The sequence below is a fragment of the Manis javanica genome, chromosome 11 (assembly GCF_040802235.1).
Source record: "Manis javanica isolate MJ-LG chromosome 11, MJ_LKY, whole genome shotgun sequence".
Taxonomy (NCBI): domain Eukaryota; kingdom Metazoa; phylum Chordata; class Mammalia; order Pholidota; family Manidae; genus Manis; species Manis javanica.
The window spans coordinates 30,727,320-30,750,909 of record NC_133166.1 but is presented as its reverse complement, the minus strand read 5'-3'; the positions used below and the strand labels follow the sequence as shown (position 1 = coordinate 30,750,909).

General features: G+C 37.8%; 1 protein-coding gene across 4 annotated transcripts in view; it reads left to right on the top strand.

The window, feature by feature from the left end:
- SBF2 (SET binding factor 2) overlaps positions 1-23,590 on the top strand; it is a 555,796-nt gene that overhangs the window by 420,359 nt on the left and 111,847 nt on the right. For all 4 annotated transcript variants that reach the window (XM_037026339.2, XM_037026341.2, XM_037026338.2 and 1 more), the window contains one exon: positions 11,043-11,111. In XM_037026339.2, coding sequence (XP_036882234.2) covers positions 11,043-11,111 — 69 coding nt within the window. The remainder of the gene's footprint in view (positions 1-11,042; positions 11,112-23,590) is intronic.

Sequence of the window (23,590 nt, the reverse complement as noted above, 5' to 3'; positions counted from 1 at the left end):
ATGTCTGTAACTACACTGCTATTAAGTGGCCAGAGCACAGGGGACTTCAGGATGTGTATTTATGGACTGATTCCCCAACAGATAACCACACTATTCCGGAATGCTATTCTGTGTCAATAGTTGTAGACTCATTATTTTTAAATTTTTCCATTTTTCAACCTAATTAACTTAGAATGTCTCTAACGTGATTTGCAAAGAATTTTATATTTATATTTTGCAATCAGCATTTGACTGGTGCTCAGGTTTAAGACATGCACTACAGTGTGTAAACATTTTGTAAGATAATAAATAGCTCCTAAATGTTTATGATTGCCTATTCCCCACTAATTGGTCATGGATAGAAATTCCCCATTGTTTAATTTTTTTTAATTTGTGGGAAATTTTTATAAATGAGTGTGTGGGGCTTCATATCACAGCTGTTGTCATTTAACGTTTGGACAGCATCACTACAAATGAAGCCCTGCTGTGAAATCAAAGTCAAAAGGCATCTTGGCATCCCAACCATTTCCTTAGGAGAAGATTACAGCTCAAGTCTGTTGAATTTTATTGCCTTGGGCCTCATGACAGACTTCAGAAATATGCAAGGCATTTCTGTTAAAGAAACTCAGATGTGCTAGGACACAGGGGATGGCATTCTTGTGCAGAACAGTGTCCTAAGCAAGGGGGTGAAGAAAAGTCAGGAAGAGAAGGATGATTCACACTTGTTGCTGTGTCCTGGGATTATTTTAGAAAACCCATAGAGATGACAAAGAACAATCTTCATTTTACTGAGTTTCCTTTGAAGCATTCAACACTATTGGTTATTTCTTCTCTTGGCATCTATAATACTGCTGTCTGTTAATTATCCTTTCCCATCTTGATTTTCTCTTACTCCTTCTACATAAATATATCTCTCCCAAGTTTCCGTCCTTAGCTCCTTTTTCTCATTCTTCTCTCTCATTGCATTTACTCCTTTATTTATTCCTTTATTCATATATTCAGTAAGTATTTAGTCAGTGTGATAACTAATTAGTAGCACTATTGTTAGAATAGTATAGGAAGTTTGAGCCTATCTTTCAATTATTTTTTAAAATTGAGTCAGAGAATGTTAGCTATATGGGAATGATTCTTTATTGCAGATATTTGTCTTATAACACAGTATTGTCTCAGTATGCTTTGGAGTTGAACGTTGAGTGTAATCTACAACTGTTTTTTCAAGCTGACAATGCATGCAATTCAAACTCAGAATTTTTTCAGCAATATAGTACCAAAAGCAAGCCCAGCATTAGAGGCCATGACTTGTGAAAGCCATAGCATTGGGCCTCAACTAGAAAGAAACCTTCCTTCTTTTCTCCCTCAAGGTAATACTACATCCTGCCCACTCCTACCTCCAGCCCTGTCAAGCCTTAGTACTATCTTGAAATAGGCCAAGGTTGTCTATGATGTATATTCTCTTGCTTCTGGCTCTTCCTCCTACTGTCTAAGGGCCTTGTCCCTGGCATCAGTGTCCTAATGCACCTCTAAGACTCCTACTTCTGTTCTATTAAAGCTATTCCTCTGTCCTACCTTACTCACACTCCAAAATTAGTGCCAGACACTCAAAAAAGTCATGTTTTTCACCTCCAGAATAAGAGGAAAGCGATCAAATACAAAAGGCAGAGTGCAGAGGAAAAAGCATCACACTGATAGGTAGATAAATCCAGATTCCAGTACTGGCTCTGTGGCTGACTTGTAGGCCTCTTTTTTCTCATCTGAAAAGTAGAGGAATTGCATTAGAATAATTGATATCTAAGCTCTGTGAGTTTAAATCAGTTAGTACAAACATGAATTGATATATGATGAATTTGCATTTTGATGGAGATAGCTACATTGTGTAAGGTTATAGCTATAATTACTATAATTGACCCCCTAAAGAGGAGGTCAGTGGCACCTTTTGCTGCCCTTTTGCATTATTCCAGGTCCTGGTCTCTCTATGGCTCACATTGTGTCCCACTGCCAGATAGAGGAAGAACTGGCTAATATAACTTATAACTGTATACACATATCCACTTAGTATAATGTCCTCAAGGATCATCCATGTTATAGCAGGTTAAGGAATTCCCTTCCTATTTAAGACTGAAGAATATTACTGTGTGTGTGTCTCTGTGTGTAAAGTAGTTTCCTCTTATTTGTGGTTTCTCCTTCTGAGGTTTCAGTTACCCACAATCAACTATGATTGAAAGCAGATAGATCATCCACCTTCTGACATATTATGAGATCAGTAGTAGCCTAACACTACTTCACAATGCCTATGTCATTCCTCTCACTTCATTTCACCACATAGACATTCTTATCATCTTAGGTCATCATAAGAAGAAGGGTTAAAAGAGCAGTACAATAAGATATTTTGAGAGAAACCACATTCATATGACTTTTATTACAGTATAAGGTTATAATTATCCTATTTTATTCTTAGTTATTTTTGTTAATATTTTACTGCACCTAATTTATAAATAAAACTTTATCTTAGATGTGTATATATAGGAAAAAACGAAATATACTTAGGGTTTGGTATTAGCTGTGGTTTCAGGCATCAACTGGGGTGTCTTGGAAAATAACTCCTGTGGATAAGAAGGGACTCTGTGTGTGTGTGTGTGTGTGTACCTCACATTTTGTTTATCCAAATAAAATGTGAGATAACACACCTTTTGGCTATTGTGAACTTTCACCTTTTGGCTATTGTGAGCAATGTCTCAGTGAACATGAATGTACAATAATCTGTTCAAGTCACTGTTGTTCAGATATATACCCAGACGTAGAATTGCTGGATCATATGGTAATTCTGTTTTTCAATTTATGAGGAACCTTCATACTCTTTACCTAGCAGCTGCACCATTTTACCTTTCCACTGAGACTTTCTGACTATCTCACTCCCCAATATCATTTCACCCAATGGGGTTTGGCATCAGTGATATATCTAGACTAATCAAAAACAAAATACTCTTTTGTATGTAACACTAAGAGAGAAAAAATATTTCCAATTATAAGATGCATCCCAGTCTCAAGAGAAGTTAAAATGGGCTTCTTCTCGGGCTTGGGGATTAAAGATGTGTGACATGCATGAGAGGTGTGACGGAGACCTCCTCCTAAAAATACATATAATATGAAAATATAATTAATACAGCTAATCCTGAAAGAGCAACAGGAAAGAAGGCTGCGCCAGGCGGCATACACCTGGAGGAAAGAACAGACCTCAGGGAACAGGGTAACATACCAAAGCCATGAGCCTGAGCCAGCAGGATCTAAGCCCTTCCCCCACCCAGCTCACTGGCAGGAGGAAGAGAAACAGAGCAGGGAGGGAGTGGAGGCCTGGGACTGCTGAACACCTAGTCCTGTAGATCTGCCCTGGGAACACGAACCTACATTGCATGGTGGTCTGGTGATTAGTGAGGTTGGAAAGCTGAGACAGGTGGAATACCTGCAGAGACAGAGATTCCAACTGCTTGTGGAAAACAGGGATCCATATCCAGCTGATTTGAGCAGGCAGTCTGAGAGACGTCCTAAAATTGAGAGGACTGCTAAAAGGGCAAGGATTGCACAGAGCTTACTGCTCAGGAGAAAGGACAGGTAAACAAAATTGTCTGGGGCACTCTGCCCAGCAGGTTGGGAACTTTCACAATGTTCAGGCACTCCATCTCCTGGGTGGCTGTGCAGCTCCAAGGCCCCCCATCATGATAGACAGCCTGCTGTGCCTTCCTCTCAGCCAGGCCTCACCTGGCTTACAAACTGGCAGTCCCTGCCCTGGCATCAGGACAGCCAAAGGGAAGCCCCACTGACAGCAGCTACAAGTGAAAAGCACAGTGGCTTACACCTTTGTATTCGGCCTCTGGTTCTGACAGTGCAAACAGGCATAGCAGCCAGGAAAAAGGAAACAGCTCTTTCCTGCCCCCATGCAGCAGCACCACTCCCCTGAAACCTCCAACATCACTCCAGGGGCTGAGCAGCTCCATACAATAGAGGCTCTGGGCGCCAGAGGGTGCCACATACAAATATGAAATGTCAAAGGAAGCTGGTTCAAAGCAAAATCTCAACACCAGAAAATGGGTCAAGTGAGGCTGAACTAATAAACCTTCCTGAAAGAGATTTCAAACTAAAAATCATAAACATGCTCCTGGAGGTAGAGAAAAATATTCAATAATTCAGGAACAAATTTAGGATGGAGATCCAACATTGAGGAACACAATGGAGGGTGTTAAAAGCAGATTAGATACAGTGGAGATGATAAATGAAATAGAAATTAGAGAAGAGAAATAAAAAGAACCTGAGGCACAGAGAAATACAAGGATCTCTAGGAATGAAAGAATACTGAACTTTGTGACCATTTCAAATGGAACAATATTCATATTATAGGGGTACCAGAAGAAGAAAAGAGAGAAAAGGGGATAGAAAGTGTCTTTGAGGAAGGAATTGCTGAAACCTTCCCCAGTCTGGGGAAGGAGATAGACTCTCAGGCCATGGAGGTGCACAGATCTCCCAACACAAGGGACCCAAGGAGGACAACACCAAGACATATAATAATTAAAATGGCAAAGATGAAGGATAAGGACAGACTATTAAAAGTGCCACAGAGAGAAATAAGATCTCATACAAAGGAAAGCCCATCAGGCTATCATCAGACTTCTCAACACAAACATTACAGGCCTGAATGGAGTGGCATGATATATTTAATGCAACGAAGCAGAAGAGCCTCGAACCGAGAATACTTTACCCAGCAAGATTATCATTTAAATTTGAAGGAAGGATTAAACAATTTCCTGATAACCAAAAGCTTAGACAATTTACCTCCCACAAACTATCTCTACAGTGTATTTTGGAGGGACTGCTATAGACAGAAGTGTTCCTAAGGTTAAATAGCTGTCACCAGAGGTAATAAAAAGGGATAGACAAAGAGTATAGAATATGATACCTAATATATAGAGAATGGAGGAGGAAGAAAAGGGGGGAAAAAAGCCTTTAGATTGTGTTTGTAATAGCATACTGAGTTAAGTTAGATGCATAGATAGTAAGGAAGTTACACTTGAAACTTTGGCAACCATGAATCTTAACCTGCAAAGGCAGAAAGTACATACTTATTGATAATCAACCTAAATGTAAATGGTCTGAATGCACCAATAAAAAGACATAGAGTCACTGAATGGATAAAAAAACAAGACCCAACTATATGCTGCCTACAAGAGACTCACTTAAACCCACAGACCTACACAGACTAAAAGTGAAGGGATGGAAAAAGATATTTCATGCAACTAACAGAGAGAAAAAAACAGGTGTTGCAGTACTAGTATCAGACAAAATAGACTTCAAAACAAAGAAAGTCACAAGAGACAAAGAAGAACATTATATAATGATAAAGAGGTCAATCCAAAAAAGAAGATATAACCATTGTAAATATCTATGCACCCAACACTGGAGCACCTACATATGTGAAATAAATACTAACAAAATTAAAAGGGGAAATAGAATGCAATGCATTCATTCTAGGAGACTTCAACACTCCACTCACTCCAAAAGACAGATCAACCAGACAGGAAATAAGTAAGGACACAGAGGCATTGAACAACACATTAGAACAGTTGGACCCAGCAGACATCTACAGAACTCTACACCCAAAAGCAGCAGAATACAAATTCTTCTCAAGTGCACATGGAACATTTTTAAGAATAGATCATATACTAGGCCACAAAAAGAGCCTCAGTAAATTCAAAAAGATTGAAATTCTACCAACCAACTTCTCAGACCACAAAGGTATGAAACTAGAAATAAATTAGGCAAAGAAAATGAAAAAGCCCACAAACACATGGAGGCTTCACAACATGCTCCTAAATAACCAATGGATCAATGACCAAATAAAAACAGATATCAAGTAATATATGGAGACAAATAACAACAATAATCCAACACCGCAAAATCCGTGGGATGGAGCAAAGGCCATGCTAAGAGGAAAGTGTGTTACAATACAGGCCTACCTCAGGAAAGAAGAACAATCCATATGAATAGTCTAAACTCACAATTAATGAAACTAGAAAAAGAAAAAGTGAGTCAGTAGAAGGAGGTGCATAATAAAGATTAGAGCAGAAATAAATAAAATTCAGAAGAATAAAACAATAGAAAGAATCACTGAAAGCAGGAGCTGGTTCTTCAAGAAAATAAACAAAATAGATAAACCCCTAGCCAGACTTATCAAGAAAAAAAGAGTCTACACACATAAACAGAATAAAAAATGAGAATGAAAGAAATAGAAATAGAAAATCTGAGCAGGCCAATTACCACCAATGAAATTGAACTGGTAATCAAAACACTACCAAGGAACAACACCCCTGGACCAGATGGCTTCACCACTGAATTTTATCAAACATTTAGTGAAGACCTACCCATTCTTCTTAAAGTTTTCCAAAAAGTAGAAAAGGAGGGAATACTTCCAAACTCATTCTATGAGGCCAGCATCACTCTAATACAAAAACCCGGCAAAGACCCCACAAAAAAAAGAAATTACAGACCAATATCCCTAATGAACATACATGCAAAAATACTCAACAAAATATTAGCAAACTGAATTCAAAAATATATCAGAAAGATCATCCATCATGATCAAGTAGGATTCATTCCAGGGATGCAAGGATGGTATAATATTAGAAAAACCATCAACAAAAAGGACAAAAACCATGTGATTATCTCCATAGATGCTGAAAAATAATTTGACAAAATTCAACACCCATTCATGATAAAAACTCTCAAGAAAATGGGTACAGAAGGCAAGTACCTCTACATAATAAAGGCCATATATGACAAACCCACAGCCAACATCATACTTAACAGCAAGAAACTGTAAGCTTTTCCTTTAAGATCGAGAACAAGACAAGGATGCCCACTCTCCCCATTTTTATTCAGTATAGTTCTGGAGGTCCTCACCACAGCCATCAGACAACACAAAGAAATAAAAGGCATCCAGATTGGTACAGAAGAAATTAAACTGTCACTGTTTGCAGATGACATGATATTGTACATAAGAAACCCAAAAGAATCCACTCCAACACTACTAGATCTAATATCTGAATTCAGCAAAGTTGCAGGATACAAAATTAATACACAGAAATCAGTTGCATTCCTATACAGTAATGATGAACTAGCATAAAGAAAAATCAGGAAAACAATTCCATTCACAGTTGCTTCAAAAAGAATAAAATACCTAGGTATAAACCTAATGAAGGAAGTGAAAGACCTATATACTCTGAAAACTACAAGACACTCATGAGAGAAATGAAAGAAGATACCAATAAATGGAAACACATCCCATGCTCATGGATAGGAAGAATTAATATTGTCAAAATGGCCATCCTGCCTAAAGCAATCTACAGATTCAATGCAACCCCTATGAAAATACCAACAGCATTCTTCAATGAACTAGAGCAAATAGTTCCAAAATTCATATGGAAGTACAAAGGACCCTGAATAGCCAAAGCAATCCTGAGAAGGAAGAATAAAGCTGGGGGGAATTAGACTCCCCGACTTCAAGCTCTACTCCAAAGCCACAGTAATCAAGACAATTTGGTACTGGCACAAGAGCAGACCCATAGACCAGTGGAACAGAATAGAGAGTCCAGGTATTAACCCAAGCATATATAGTCAATTAATATACAATTAAGGAGTCATGGATATACAATGGGGAAATGACAGCATCTTCAACAGCTGGTGTTGGCAAAACTGGACAGCTACATGTAAGAGAATGAAACTGGATTATTGTCTAACTTCATACACAAAAATAAACTTGAAATGGATCAAAGACCTGAATGTAAGTCATGAAACCATAAACCTATTAGAAGAAAATATAGGCGAAACTCTCTTGAATATAAACAGGAGCAACTTCTTCATGAACATATCTCCACATGCAAGGGAAACAAAAGCAATAATGAACAAGTGGACTACAGCAAACTAAAAAGCTTCTGTACAACAAAGGACACTATCAACAGAACAAAAAGGCATCCTACAGTATGGGAGAATATATTTGTAAATGACATATCTGACAAGGGGTTAACATCCAAAATACATAAAGAACTCACACACCTCAGCACCCAAAAAGCAAATAACCCAATTAAAAAATGGGTAGAGGATATGAGTAGACAATTCTCCAAAGAAGAAATTCAGATGGCCAACAGGCACATGAAAAGATGCTCCACATCACCATTTATCAGGGAAATGCAAATAAAAAACACAATGAGATATCACCTCACACCAGTTAGGATGGCCAGTATCTTAAAGACTAAGAAAAACAAATGCTAGCAAGGATGTGGAGAAAGTGGAACCCTCCTACACTGCTGGTGGAGGACCATTGTGTTCAACCATTGTGGAGAGCAATATGGAGGATCCTCAGAAAACTAAAAATAGAAATACTGTTTGAGCCAGGATTTCCACTCCTAGGAATTTACCCAAAGAATATAATTTCTCAGATTCGAAAAGACATGCGTACCCCTATGTTTACTGCAGCACTATTTACTACAGCCAAGATACGGAAGCAACCTAAGTGTCCATCAGTAGACGAATGGATAAAGGAGAGGTGGTGCATATGCACAATGGAATACTATTCAGCCATAAGAAAGAAACATATCCTACCATTTGCAACAACATGGATGGAGTTGGAGGATATTATGCTCAGTGAAATAAGCCAGGCGGAAAAAGACAAGTACCAAATGATTTCCCTCATTTGTGGAGTATAACAACGAAGCAAAACTGAAGGAACAAAACAGCAACCGACTCACAGACTCCAAGAAAGGACTAGCGGTTACCAAAGGGGAGGTGTGGGATAAGGCAGGTCGGGAGGGAGGGCGAAGGGGACTGAGGGGTATTATGACTGGCATACGTCGTTGGGGGGTAATCATGGGAAAGACAGTATAGCAGAGAGAAGGCAAATAGTGGTTCTGTGATATCTTACTATTCTGTTGGGCAGTGACTACAGTGGGGTATGGGAGGCACACAATAACGTGAGAATGTAGTAACCATATTGTTTTTTCATGTGAAACCTTCATAAGAGTGTATATCAATAATACCTTAATAAGATACAAAATAAAATAGTAAAAAAATAAAAAAGAGAAGTTTAAATGTAAAAAAAAAATATGTGTCTTAGAGTCAATGAAATACAGTAATTAAATATACTAAAACCCCCACCAATACAGCTTTTTTATAAATCACACAGTTTTGAACGCAATTCTTGTCAAACAGGAAAATAAAAGTAGCTGCTCACTAATAGATTATGACAACATCTTTCTCAAATATATTTTTATCTCATTTCTTAAAGAATATGCTTCAGAAAAGAAGGCAAGAATATATAATGAGGAAAAGGCAGTGTCTTCAGTAAATGGGCAACTACATGCAAAAGAATGAAACTGGACCACTTTTCTTAAACCATACATAAATATAAACTCAAAATGGAGTAAAGACCTAAATGTAAAAATGTAAGACCTGAAACCATTAAATATAAGCAGTAAATTCTTGGACATAGGCCTTAGCAATTCTTTTCTGGATATGTCTCCCCAGGCAAGCGGGGGGAAAAGCAAAAATAAAGAAGTGGGACTATGTAAAACTAAAAATCTTCTTTACAGTAAAGGAAACCAGCAAAACAAAAGGGCAGCCTCCTGAATGGGAAAATATACTTGCCAATAGTATATCTGAAAAGGGGTTAATATCCAAAATATATAAAGAACTCATACAACTCAACACCAAAGAATAAATAATCTGATTAAAAATTGGGCACAGAATCTGAATGGACATTTCTGCAAAGACGTGCACATGGCCAACAGACACATGAAAAGATTCTCAATATCACTAATCATTAGAGAAATGAAAATTGACACTACAATGAAATGTCACCTTATACCAGTCAGAATAGCCAGTACCAAAACAACAAGAAAAAAACAAGTATTTATGAAGTTGTGGAGAAAAGGGAACCCTTGTGCATTGTTGACAGGAATGTACAATGGTGCAGCCAGTGTGGAACACAGTTTGGAGGTCCCTCAAAAAACTAAAAATAGAAATAGTGCATGACCCAATAATTCTGCCTCTGGATATCTACCTGAAGAAAACATAAACACTAATTTGAAAAGATGTGTTCACCCCAGAGAAGACAAATAGTGACTCTGTGGCATCTTAAAACACTGATGGACAGTGACTCCAATGGGGTATTGGGGGGACTTGATAATCTGTGAATGTAGTAACCACAATGTTGCTCATGTGAAACCTTCGTAAGAGTGTATATCAATGATATCTTAATAAAAAAAGGTATGTGCACCCCTAGGTTTATTGCAGCATTATTTACAATAGTCAAGTTATGGAAGCACCATGATGTCCATCAATAGATTAATGAATAAAGAAGATGTGGTACATATACACAATGAATATTACTGAGCCATGAAAAAGAGTGAAGTCTTGCCATTTTCAGCAGCATGGTTGGACCTAGGGGTTATTATGCTAAGTGAAATAAGTCAGATAGAGAAAGACAAATACCATATTATTTCTCTTATATGTGAAATATAAAAAAGAAAATGAATGAACAAACAAAAAAGCAAACAAAACAGAAATAAACTCCTAAATACTGAGACAAACTGGAGTAGAGGATGGGCAAAATGGTAAAGGGGATAAAGAGGTTCAAAATTCTAATTATAAAGCAAGTAAGTCATAGGACTAAAAAGTACAGCATAGGAGATATAATCAATAGTATTGTAATAGCTTTGTGTGGTACAGCTACAGTGAGCTTTTTATAATATATATAATTTTCAACTTACTATGCTTGTACACCTGCAACCAATATAAGATTGTATGTCAACTATACTTCAATAAAAGAAGAGAATCTAAAAACAAAAAAGAATGTTTCAAGGACAGTATTTTTTTCCTAATCTACCCAAGTAAGCCTTAGTGACAATTTGGAATAAAAGTAAAGACCCCATAGGACAGTAAACAATGTATCTTGGGTTTTTGTTTCCATATGTTGTGATTTCTGGTAAAGGTCCTAATGCTCGATTTTCTTTGTTTTGTTTAAGGATTGTTCAAGTTTAGAGGAATTCAACATTGCTGCAGCATTGCTCCCTTTGACCAGTGCCTTCTATAGGGTGAGTTTCTTTGGTCTACACATAAGCTCGCTATGATTTATATAAATACATACAGTTTGATTTATCATGGAACTACATGAATCTTGCCCCCTTAAGTATATCCAAGACATGTGTAGTTATATTCATTATATCATCTATTGCATACTATGTATAAAAAATTTAACACGTAATGTTAAATCATATCCTAACATAGAATGCCACCCATTCCATCTCTGCTTTATTATTCTTTATAGCAATTTATATACCTGCACTTACATTGTGTATTGATTTGTTTATATTTGACTGTTTTTCCCCACTACAGAAAGTAAATCCCATGGGGCTGGAATATTGTCTGTCTTATTTGCAACTATATCCCAATGTCAGTCAGTAAATATTTGTTGAATGAATAAATTAACAAACAAAATAAATTAGAGTTTAACTTCATTGGCAATTTCTATGAACCTTCTGAGAATATTCTAGAATGTTCAGTGATTTTCCTAGTTCTGTAGTTTATTAGAGTTCTCCTATCCATACCTTTTCGTAAAGAGATTAGGTCTTATGGGCAAACAGATCCAGCAAATTCTTTTTATTCTCTTTTCCTATGAAGGACTTGTAAGGAATTAAGTAGCCATTTTCTGAACAGTAGTACACTTAGTACATCCGTCTGAAATGTGCAGTAGGAAACAATAAGCCTGTGACAGTTAAGCTGACTCACAGTTAGCTTCAGGAGGCCCAGGACTTCAAGGAAGGTGGTATGGAAGGACCTCTGGCTTAAGCTCCATGTTTCATGGGCTTTAAATCAGGAGAGCTTGTTAAGGGTTCCCACGTCTCTTTCAGTAGAGAACTAGACACAGAGGGAGGGCCTCAGGCAGAGTCCTCACCATGAAACGACCCTGCCTTTAATGCTGACAAGTGTTCTCATACCTTTTTGTTCTGCCCATCCTTTTTGTTTCATCCACCATTTCTAACTAATGAGGCCTAACTACCTTCCTGCATCTAGTAGGTGCTCAACAAATGCTTATTGATAAGGCCAGTTTTTTAAAACAACTTTACTTCAAATAGTTTGTCTATAGTCTCTGAGTTAAAGGTCTTAGGCCAAAGATTCTCCATAATCAAGAACTCTTTCTCTGCTGCTAAGTCAATGCATGTCCCTCTTTTTTCCTATTTACCTTTCCATCCTCTTCTAAAGCAGAAAGTGTGATTTATGAGGTTCACACTTCTGAGAACTGGCAAGTCATACTGAGCATGCTCAGGAAACAAGGACAAATCACAAAAATGTCAAACAAATGAATTCTGGGCTTAGAAACTAATGACAACTGGCCAGAGCTCGCACCATCATCTTTTAGTCTTCCCCTGCCAGCGTAAGCTCAGCTCCAGGCCCACTCATTTTCCTTCAGTACATACATATTAGTCCTCTCTGAACTCACTAGGCCTTCATCTCATTCCCCTGCTAGCATGAAAATACTTACAAAAATAGGCCAGGCTCTCCTGGGTCCTTAGCCACCTAGGAAGTTTGTCTCCATATCTCAGAGCAGCCAAAAAGCTCAGTCCTATTTCTAACTGGCCTTCATGTGGGCCTTCACATGGACATTTATTAAAGAATGCATTTAAAAATCTTCCCCACTTTCAACATCTAAGATATTTTTTAAACTTAGATATTATGTAGAAATACATAGGGAAAATAAGAATTGACAGTAGAAATTCAGTTGTTCAAGTGACCCAAGTCACTTACAATTTTTTTTTTTAAGCTGGGCCATTTAACCATTTTATAGTGTGTATTAGTGAGGGTTTGTTCATGATATCAGAAGCACCATGAGTATATGAAGTAAGGAGTTTACTATAGGGACCAGCCCTTATACTGTGATGGAAGCTAGGGAAGAAGTTTATGGAAGGCTTTGAATTAGGATTTACCTATGGGCCTAAAGTCACTGAGGTCAACAGAGCAGCAGTCAGGAAGAAAAATGTTTCATGCCTTCACCTCCATGACCCATATACCTTAGTTAGGGTCACCCTGTTGAAGTTCTTAATAATCTAGGTAATTTGGAGAGTGTGCTGGAATCTCTCACAATACGGTAAACCTTCATTTACTTCATTGAGGTACATCTGTTGGTTCCTGATGTTCAAATGACCTCCAGGAGAGCTGACTCTTTCTCCTTTGGTACCCATTGTAGTTTGTGTTTACCCTGGGAGGAAATAGAAATACCCCATTTACCTTAAATTCAATCACCCTGAAGTGATGCCTTCCAAAATTCCAAAGATCTCCCATGTGCAGATGGTACTGTAAGGGTATTTTATAGACCAAGATAGGTCTTACTTCAGTATAAGAGCATTATTCAGGCTCTTAATCTTAGTATAAATAGATTTCCTCTTCAAAATTTCATTTCATTCAGCATGTAAAAATATCTTTTCTAGTATCTAGCCACATAGATTAATTTTATGAACAAATTTAGTTAAAATTTATATAACATAAAATTCACTCATTTTAAGTGCATATTTAAGTGATTTTTAGTATATTCACAGAATTGTACAACTATCACCACCATCTGATTTCCATCATCCCAAAAAGAACTCTAATACCCATTTATAGTCACTCCCCATTCCCAGGCAACCACTTGCTATCTCTAAATTTTCCTTTTCTGGACATTATGTATAAATGGAATCATACAATGTATGTTCTGTTATGTCAGACTTTGTTCACTGAGCATAATGTATTTGAAGTTTACCCATGTTGTTAGAAGTTTTCTTCAGGGCTATTGATTATTTCTTTTATTGAAGTATCATTGATGCACAACCTTATCTTGGTTTCAAATATACAACACAGTGGTTCAACAGTTACTCATATTATTAAGTCCTTACCCCAGCTAGTGCGGTTACTATCTGTCAACATAGGAAGATGATACAAATCATTGACTATATTTTCTGTGCTGTACGGCTATCTCCATGGGCACCTCATATTTTGATTGAGAATTTTTGTGCCCCTTTATCCCTCTCACCCTCCTACCCCCCACCCTAGCCCTTCCCTGTAGTAACCGCTAGTCACTTCTAACTGTCTATGAGTCTACTGCTGTTTTGTTCATTCTGTTTTGCATTGTTTTTAGATTCCACAAATAAGTGAGATCACTTGTATTTGTCTTACTCCACCTGGCTTCTTTCATGAAGCATAATACTCTCTAGATCCATCCATGTTGCTGCAAATGGCAGGATATCTTTCTTTATTATGGCCAAATAATAAAGGGATAACCTACGGATAAACCTAACCAAAGAGGTGGAATGGGTATATGTACCACATCTTCTTTATCCATTCATCTATTGATGGACATTTAGGTTGCTTCCTTATCTTAGCTATTGTAAATAATGTGGCGATAAATGTAGGAGTGCATATATCTTTTTGAATCAGGGATTTTGTTTTCTTTGGGTAAATTCCTAGAAGTGTAATCACTGGGTAAAATGGCATTTCTATTTTTAGTTTTTTGAGGAACCTCCTTACTGCTTCCTACAGCAGTTGTACCAATTTACATGCTCCCAACAGTGTAGGAGGGTTCACATTTCTCCACATCCTTGCCAACACTTGTTATTTCTTGTCTTTTGGATAGTGGCCATTCTAACAGGTGTGATGTGATAACTCATTGTTGTTTTGACTTGCATTTCCCTGATGACTAATGATATGGGGCATCTTTTCATGTGCCTATTGGCCATCTGTGTTTCTTCTTTGGAGAAATGTCAGTTTAGGTCCTCTGTCCATTATGTAATCAGGTTATTTGCTTTTTTGGTGTTGAGGCGTGTGAATGCTTTAAATATTTTGGATGTTAACCCCTTACTGGAGGACTTATTTATGAATGTATTCTACCATACTAGGCTGCCTTTTTCTTCTGCTGATGGTGTCCTTTGCTGTGCAGCAGCTTTTTAGTTTGGTGTAGTCCGACTTGTTCATTTTTTATTTTGTTTCCCTTGCCTGAGGAGATGCGTTCAGGAAAAATGCTCATGCATATGTTCAAAGATTTTTGGCTATGTCTTCTTCTAAGAGTTTTGTGGTTTCTTATCTTACATTCAGGTCTTTGATCCATTTTGAGTTTACTTTTGTGTGTGGAGTTAGGCAGTAATCCAGTTTCATTTTCTTACACTCAGCTGTCCAGTTTTCCCAGCACCAGTTATTGAAGAGGCTATCTTTTCCCCATTGTATATTCATGGCTCCTTTACCATATATTGATTGACCATATATGCATGGGTTTATAGTTGAGCCCTCTATTATATTCCATTCATCTATGGGTTTTTCTTGTGCCAGTAACAAAGTGTTTTGATTACTGTAGCTTTGTAATATAGCTTGAAGTTAGGGGACATAATATCCCCTGCTTTTTTCTTTCTCAGCATTGATTTGGGTATTCAAGGCCTTTTTTGATTCCATATGAATTTTAGGATTATTTGCTCTAATTCACTGAACAATGCCATTGGTGTTTTGATAGGAATTGCATTGAGTCTGTTCATTGCTTTGGGCAAGATGGCCATTTTGACAATATTAATTATTTCTATCCACGAGCATGGGATTGATTGCCATTTATTTGTGTCCTCTTTAATTTCTCTCATGAGTATCTCATACTTTTCAGAGTACAGGTCTTCCAACTCCTTGGTTAGGTTTATCCCTAGGTTATCCCAATTTTGATGCAATTGTCAATGGGTTTGTTTTTCTGTAATTGCATTCTGCTAGTTCATTGTTAGCACATAGGAATGCAACAGATTTCTGTGTATTGATTTTGTATTCTGCAACGTTGCTGAATCCAGTTGTTAGTTCTAGTATTTTCTTATGGAGTCTTTAGAGGTTCTTTTTATGTATAATATCATGTCACCTGCAAATAGTAACAACCTTCTTCCTTACCAGTTTGGATGCCTTTTATTTCTTTGTCTTGTCTGATCACCATGGCTAGGACTTCCAGTATTATGAATAAAAGTGGTGAAAGTGGACATCCTTGTCTTGTTCCTGATCTGAGAGAAAAACCTTTCAGCTTTTTGCCATTGAGTGTGACAATAGCTGTGGGTTTGCCACATATGGCCTTTATTATGTTGGGGTATGTACCCTCTATAACCATTTTATTGAGAGTTTTTATAATGGATTGATGTTGAATTTTGTCAAATGCTTTTTCAGCATCTGTTGAGCTGATCATGTGGACTTTATCCTTCTTTTTGTAAATGTTGTACCATCCTTGCATCCCTGGAATAAAACCCACTTCGTCATGATGGATGCTCTTTTTAATATATTTTTTAATTTGGCTTGCTAATATTTTATTGAGGATTTTTGCATCTATGTTCATCAGTACCTATAGTTTTCTTTTTTTGTAGTGTTTTTGTCTGGTTTTTGTATTAGAGTGCTGCTGGCCTCATAGAGTGAGTTTGGAAGTATTCCCTCCTCTTCTACTTTTTGGAATACTTTAAGAGCAGTGGGTGTTTTCTCTTTTTAACTGTTTAGTAGAATTCAGCTGTGAAGCCATCTGCTTCTGGACTTCTGTTTATGGGAGTTTTTTTGATTACCAATTTAATTTCATTGATGGTAATTGGTCTGTTCAGATTTCCTGGGTTAATCTTGGAAGAATTTGTCCATTTCTTCTATGTTGCCCAATTTATTGGCATATAATTTTTCATATAATTCTCTAATAATTCTTTGTATTTTTTGTATCTGTTGTGACTATTCCTTTTTCTGTTCTGATTTTATCTGTGTACTCTCTCTTTTTTTCTTGGTAAGTCTACCAGGGGTTTATCTATTTTGTTTGTTTTCTCGAGAACCAGCTCTTGGTTTCACTGTTTTTTATTCTATTGTTTTATTCTTCTCTATTTTATTTATTTCTGCTCTGATCTTTATTATGTCCCTCCTTCTACTAATTTTGGTTTCATTTGTTCTTTTTCTAGTTTCTTTAATTGTGAGTTTAGACTGCTTATTTTGTATTGTTCTTGTTTCTTGTCTGTATTGCTATGTACTTCCCTCTTAGAACTACGTTTGCAGCCTCCCACTAATTTTGGACTGTTAAATTTTTTTGTTTTCATTTGTTTCCATGTATTAGCTTGATTTCTGTTTGAGCTTGTTCATTGATCTGTTGATTATTTAGAAGCATGTTCTTTGATCTCCATGTATTTATGGGCTTTTTGTTTTCTTTGTGTAATTTATTTCTAGTTTCATACCACTGTGGTCTGAAAAGCTGCTTGATACAATTTCAGTCTTTTTGAATTCACTGAGGCTGTTTTTGTGGCCTAGTATGTGGTCTCTTCTGGAGAACATTGCATGGACACTTGAGAAAAATGTGTATCCTGCTGCTTTTAGGTGGAATGTTCTGTAAATATAAGTCCATCTGATCTAGTGTATTGTTTAGTGCCTCTTTTTCCTTATTTGTTTTCTGTCTGGTTGTACTGTTTATTGATGTGACTGGTGTGGTAATGTCACTTAAAATGAAGGTGTTGCAATCTATTTCCCCCTCTAATTCCTATGTTGGGTGCACAGGTATTTATAATGCTGTATTCTCCTGTTAGACTGACCCCTTTATCATTATGTAATGTCCTTCTTGTCTCCTATTATTCTCTTTGTTTTGAAATCTATTTTGTCTGATAGAAGTACTACAACTCCAGCTTTTTCTCCCTATTACTTTTAGTCTGTGTATGACTTTGGGTTTGAAATCAGTCTCTTGTAGGCAGCATATAGATGGGCTTTGTTTCTTTATCCATTCAGCCAGTTTTTTGATTAGTGCATTCAGTCCCTTTACATTTAAGGTAATTATTTTAGGTATGTACTTACTGCCATTCAGTAATTATTTTCTTGTTGTTTTTATAGCTCCTCTCTGTTCCTTTCTGTTCCTTTCTTTCTCTCTTATACTCTTGTTATTTGATGGTTTTCTTTAGCATTGTGATTAGATTTTTTAATTTTTTTGTGCATCTATTATAGGCTCTAGGTCTATGGTTACCATAAGGTTCAAGGATAGCTTCCAGACTATATAACAGTCTATATTAAGTTGATGATTGTTCTATTTCAAACACAATCTAAAAGTACTTCTTTTTTTCTTTCTTCCTTCTCTACACTTTATGTATATCATAATCTGCACTTTTTGTGTATCCTTGACTGATGTTCTGTACACTTTTACTGCTTTCGTTTTAATTTTGTATTTGTTTGGTAATTAATTGGTCTATTACCTTAACTGTGGGTTTATTTCCACTGGTGAAAACTATTAGCCTTAGGGACATTTCTATCTACAGCAGTCCCTTTAACATATCCTGTAATGCTGGTATAGTGGTTATAAATTCCTTGAGCCTTCATTTATCTGGGAATTGTTTAATCTCTTTTCAAATTTGAATGGTAATCTTGCTGGGTAGAGGCATCTTGGCTGAAGGTACTTCTGTCTCATTAAATATATCATGCCACTCCCTTCTGGCCTGTAAAGTTTCTGCTGAAAAGTCAGCTGATAGCCTGATGGGGTTTCCCTTAAAGTAATCTTTTTTCTCTCTCTGTCTGCTTTCAGTACTGTCCCCTTATCCTTAATCTTTGTCATTTTATATATTCCACATCTTGGTGTTGTCTTCCTGCGGTTCCTTCTAATAGGGGCCCTCCATGCTTCCATGACCTGAGTATCTATTTCCTTTCCCAGTTTAGGGAAGTTTTCAACAGTTATTTCCTCAAGGAGACTTTCTATCCTTTTGTCTCTTTCTTCTCCCTCTGGTACCCCTATTATGAGAATACTGTTTCATTTGGAGTGGTCACACAGCTCTCTTACCATTCTTTTATTCCTAGAGATTCTTTTTTCTCTTTATTCCTCAGCTTCATTGTGTTCCTGTTCTCTAATTTCCATCTCATTGACAGTCTCCTCTGTTTGCAGCAATCTACTAATCATTCCCTTCATTGCATATTTCATTTCAGTTACTGTATTCTTCAGCTCTGAGTGGCTCTTTTTCAGCTGTTGTATCTTTTTGTTGAAGTCCTCCCTGAGATTTTCAATACTTTTCCACAGATCAGTGAGCATATTTATGACTTTTACTTTGAAATCTTTATCAAGAAGATTGGTGATCTCTATTTCATTTAGCCCTCTTCATGGTGTCTTATCCTGTAGTTTTCTTCGGAACATACTCCTCTGCCTCATTTTGTCAGATTTTCTGTTGTTTCTTCCTTTGTATTAGATGGATCTGCTATACTCTCTCATCTAGAGAGTAATTCCTCATCTTTACTCTCCAGTGCCTGGTTCTCCTGTGTGGTGGAGCCTCAGTTGCTGTTGTGGGCAGTGGGCAGGGCCACCTTTCTGTCTGTCTGCCAGCAGTGGTTTATCTCAGTCTGGTTCAGCTGGCAGTTTGCCTCAGCCAACCCTTTGTGACCAGAGCAGTGGCTTCTGCTTGGATTTTGTGGGCAGTGTCACCCTTTGCTTGCCCTGCAGCAATGGTGGGGCTGCTGGGTTAATGGGGTGGGCAGGACCGTAGCCCAGCTCTGGGTTAGGCACAGGAAGCAGTGCGTCCCTCAGTTACAGAGTGAGTGGCTGTGCAAATCGCGCTGGCACATGGTGATGGTCCTGTGCTTTGGTGCACAGCAGCATTGACTCAGGTGGGCGCCCCCTGTGATGGCAAGGCATGCAGCACTGGACTTGGCCTTCTGCTGGGAGGAAGGAGTGCTTGGTGCTGGCTCCTGCAGGCTCATCTCTAATTGGGCCGAGACAGGACTGAGAAGCTGAGAAAGCCTCCCTTTACCTGCCAGGCAGCAAAGTCTGATGCTGCTGGGTCAAGTGGGCTGGCACACCAATGGTGCCCAGGGAAGCACCTCAGGGCTGAGCCACCAGCAAGGGAAATGGAGAATCTGGGGCTCCCAAGAGTGCCCAGCCTGTTGGGCCAAGGGAGGGCTGGGGAGGTATTGTACACCTACCCCTTCCCCTGTGGACAGAGCTCTGTCCATCCCTTGCCCCTCTGGCACCCCTCCTGCTGCTTGAAAATCTTTCAAACTGCTGCCTTTGTGTTGGGTCTCAGCAAGACCAGTGGAGCCTAACTGTCCTCCACAAGTGGCTATAGTCTCTGACTCCCAGAGTGTTGTTCCAGCTGTCCCTGGTGTCCATCCCCATTAATCACCAGAACCCACTGCAATGTGGACTCATGCTTCCAGAGCAGATCTCCAGGCCAGGTGTGCAGAGTTCCTGAGCACCTATCCCCTCCCTGCTCTGTTCCTTTTCCTCCCACCAGTGAGCTGGGATGGGGAAAGGACTTGGGTCCCCACTTGATCATGACTTTACAACTTCACCCTTCTCTGTGTGGCCTTCTCTTCTTCCCCAGGTCTAAGTGGTCTGTTCTTTGGTCTTCAGGTCATTTTCAGGGTGAGTTGTATTTGCTGTAGTTGCTTCCTTGGTGTATGTGTAGGAGGACATTTCTGCCTTGCCTTCCTACTTCACCATCGTCTCCCAACTGTTAATTATGAATTATGAATTGTGCACCTGAAACTAATATATTCTATGTCAACTATAATTTAATAAAAAAATAAAGAAAGAATTTTCCCACCCAAAGTGCTTAGGTCACCTTCTGTGTCCTTCCAAATTGTATCTAATTCAAAATATATGATTAAGCTAATTCTCTTAGCAAAAAAGTTTGCCTTTTGCTTTTATGTTCTAAATGAACATCCACTGGCTTATCTGACTTTAAATAAAATTTCAGGCTAGATATTATTTCCATCTCAAAATGTTAAATCCGAAGGCAAATATATTTAGAGTGGTATTTTAGGAAAATCTGTTGATCACAACCTGAAAAAAAGGCATTTCTATATACCTAGCTTACCTAACCAGTCAGAAAAGTAGACAGTAAACATCAAGCATAGAAAACCAAAGAGTTTCCTGCACCATTTTCTGAGCCATGACTTTCCTGCCACAAGACTCTAGCAGTAATTCTGCTCCCAACCCCTAGAATGAGTAAACTAAAATCTGTTATCTGCATCCTTTATGTTAAAGCCTGATATTTTTTGTGTAAGCCTATGCATTTGACTTGTAGTACCTAATCCAACTCAATTAATATTATTCCCATTTTAAGGTGAAAGAAATATGGCTTAGAAAGAATCTACACCACTTAGCTAAAAAGTAGCAGAGCCAGGACTCCAAATTCAGTTCTAACTTCAAAGCTCATAGTCTTTAACCATAATAGTATTCCCCAAATGAGCCCCAATTTATGTAGCTACTTCTGGGAGTTCTTTAAAATCTTCTTATTGGAAGTACAGAGGTCCTCCCCCCTCATTTCTCCAGCCATTTTCATCTATATTTCTAGGAAGAATGCTTTATTATGCTTTGGCTTGGAGGGGGCAAAGTCAGGAAATGCTAATTAATTGAATGTCATGGTTAATAACTGTCACAAATCATTACTTATAAATCTCTAATTTCTACATATTTATAATACAAAACAAACTAAGTACTCAAAATCACACCAGACACACTTTTGTATTTCTCTGATGGTTTATAATTTACTGAATAACTAACTGGCATTGCCAATTAGTCGTTAACAACGTGGACACTACTTATCCTTCTATAGCTGACAGCTTGTAGATAATTCTGACAGAATCCAAATGAACCCACATTCATGGTAATAAGATTGCTGCTAGAAGAAAAATCTTACAGTAAAATCTCACTTAAAAAATAGATACTTTGATAGAGAGTCCAGATATTAACCCAAACATATATGGTCAATTAATATATGATAAAGGAGCCTTGGACATACAATGGGGAAATGACAGCCTCTTCAACAGCTGGTGTTGGCAAAACTGGACAGCTACATGTAAGAGAATGAAACTGGATCATTGTCTAACCCCATACACAAAAGTAAATTCTAAATGGATCAAAGACCTGAATGTAAGTCATAAACTATAAAACTTAGAAAAAAACGTAGGCAAAAATCTCTTGGACATAAACATGAACAATTTCTTCATGAACATATCTCCCTGGGCAAGGGAAACAAAAGCAAAAATGAGCAAGTGGGACTATATCAAGCTGAAAAGCTTCTGTACAGCAAAGGACGCCATCAATAGAACAAAAAGGCATCCTACAGTATGGGAGAATATATTCATAAATGACAGATCCAATAAAGGGCTGACATCCAAAATATATAGAGCTCACGCACCTCAACAAACAAAAAGCAAATAATCCAATTGAAAAGTGGGCAGAAGATCTGAACAGACACTTCTCCAAAGAAGCAATTCAGATGGGCAACAGACACATGAAAAGATGCTCCACATTGCTAGTCATCAGAGAAATACAAATTAAAACCACAATGAGATATTACCTCACACCAGTAAGGATCGCCACCATCCAAAAGACAAACAACAACAAATGTTGGCGAGGTTGTGGAGAAAGGGGAACCCTCCTTCACTGCTGGTGGGAATGTAAATTAGTTCAACCACTGTGAAAAGCAGTATGGAGGTTCCTCAAAAAACTCAAAATAGAAATACCATTTGACCCAGGAATTCCACTCCTAGGAATTTACCCTAAGAATGCAGCAGCCCAGTTTGAAAAAGACATATGCACCCCTATGTTTATCACAACACTATTTACAATAGCCAAGAATTGGAAGCAATCTAAGTGTCCATCAGTAGATAAATAGATAAAGAAGATGTGGTACATACACACAATGGAATATTATTCAGCCATAAGAAGAAGACAAATCCTACCATTTGCAACAACATGGATGGAGCTAGAGGGTATTATGCTCAGTGAAATAAGCCAGGTGGAGAGAGACAAGTACCGAGTGATTTCACTCATATGTGGAGTATAAGAACAAAGAAAAACTGAAGGAACAAAACAGCAGCAGACTCACAGAACCCAAGAATGGACTAACAGTTACCAAAGGGAAGGGGACTGGGGAGGATGGGTGGGAAGGGCGAGATAAGGGCAGGGAAAAAGAAAGGGGGCATTACGATTAGCATGTATAATGTGGGGTGGGGGCACAGGGAGGGCTGTGCAACACAGAGAAGACGAGTAGTGATTCTACAGCATCTTACTACGCTGATGGACAGTGACTCTAATGGGGTTTGTGGGGGGACTTGGTGAAGGGGGAGCCTAGTAAACATAATGTTCTTCATGTAATTGTAGATTAATGATACCAAAATAAAAAAATCATTTAAAAAAGTAGATACTTCATCAGTCCTTTTTTTCCTCATTGGTAAATGACAAAAGTTTTTAAAAATCTACAAAATAGAAAAAGAATTTTGTTTTTCTTAAACTTCATGGTCTGGATACATTGCATTTCCTATAACAGATCTCAAAGGATTACATTTTTGGCCAAAAAAAAGTGTCTAGTGATGAAGGGTTGCTCTTTTTTTTTTCCCCATCTTTTTTCTGCCATAAAATCAAATGCTAATCTTAAAAAGAAGTTAATCAGCAGAAAATTGTTAGAGAGTGAAGACATGCATCAACACTGGGATGAATTCAAATTTGGCCTGGAAAAAATTTGAATGTGTTTATTATAACAGATACCTCCAGCACAGCAGAATTTTTAAATGGTCAGAGAAATAGTGTCTTGCTTTTATT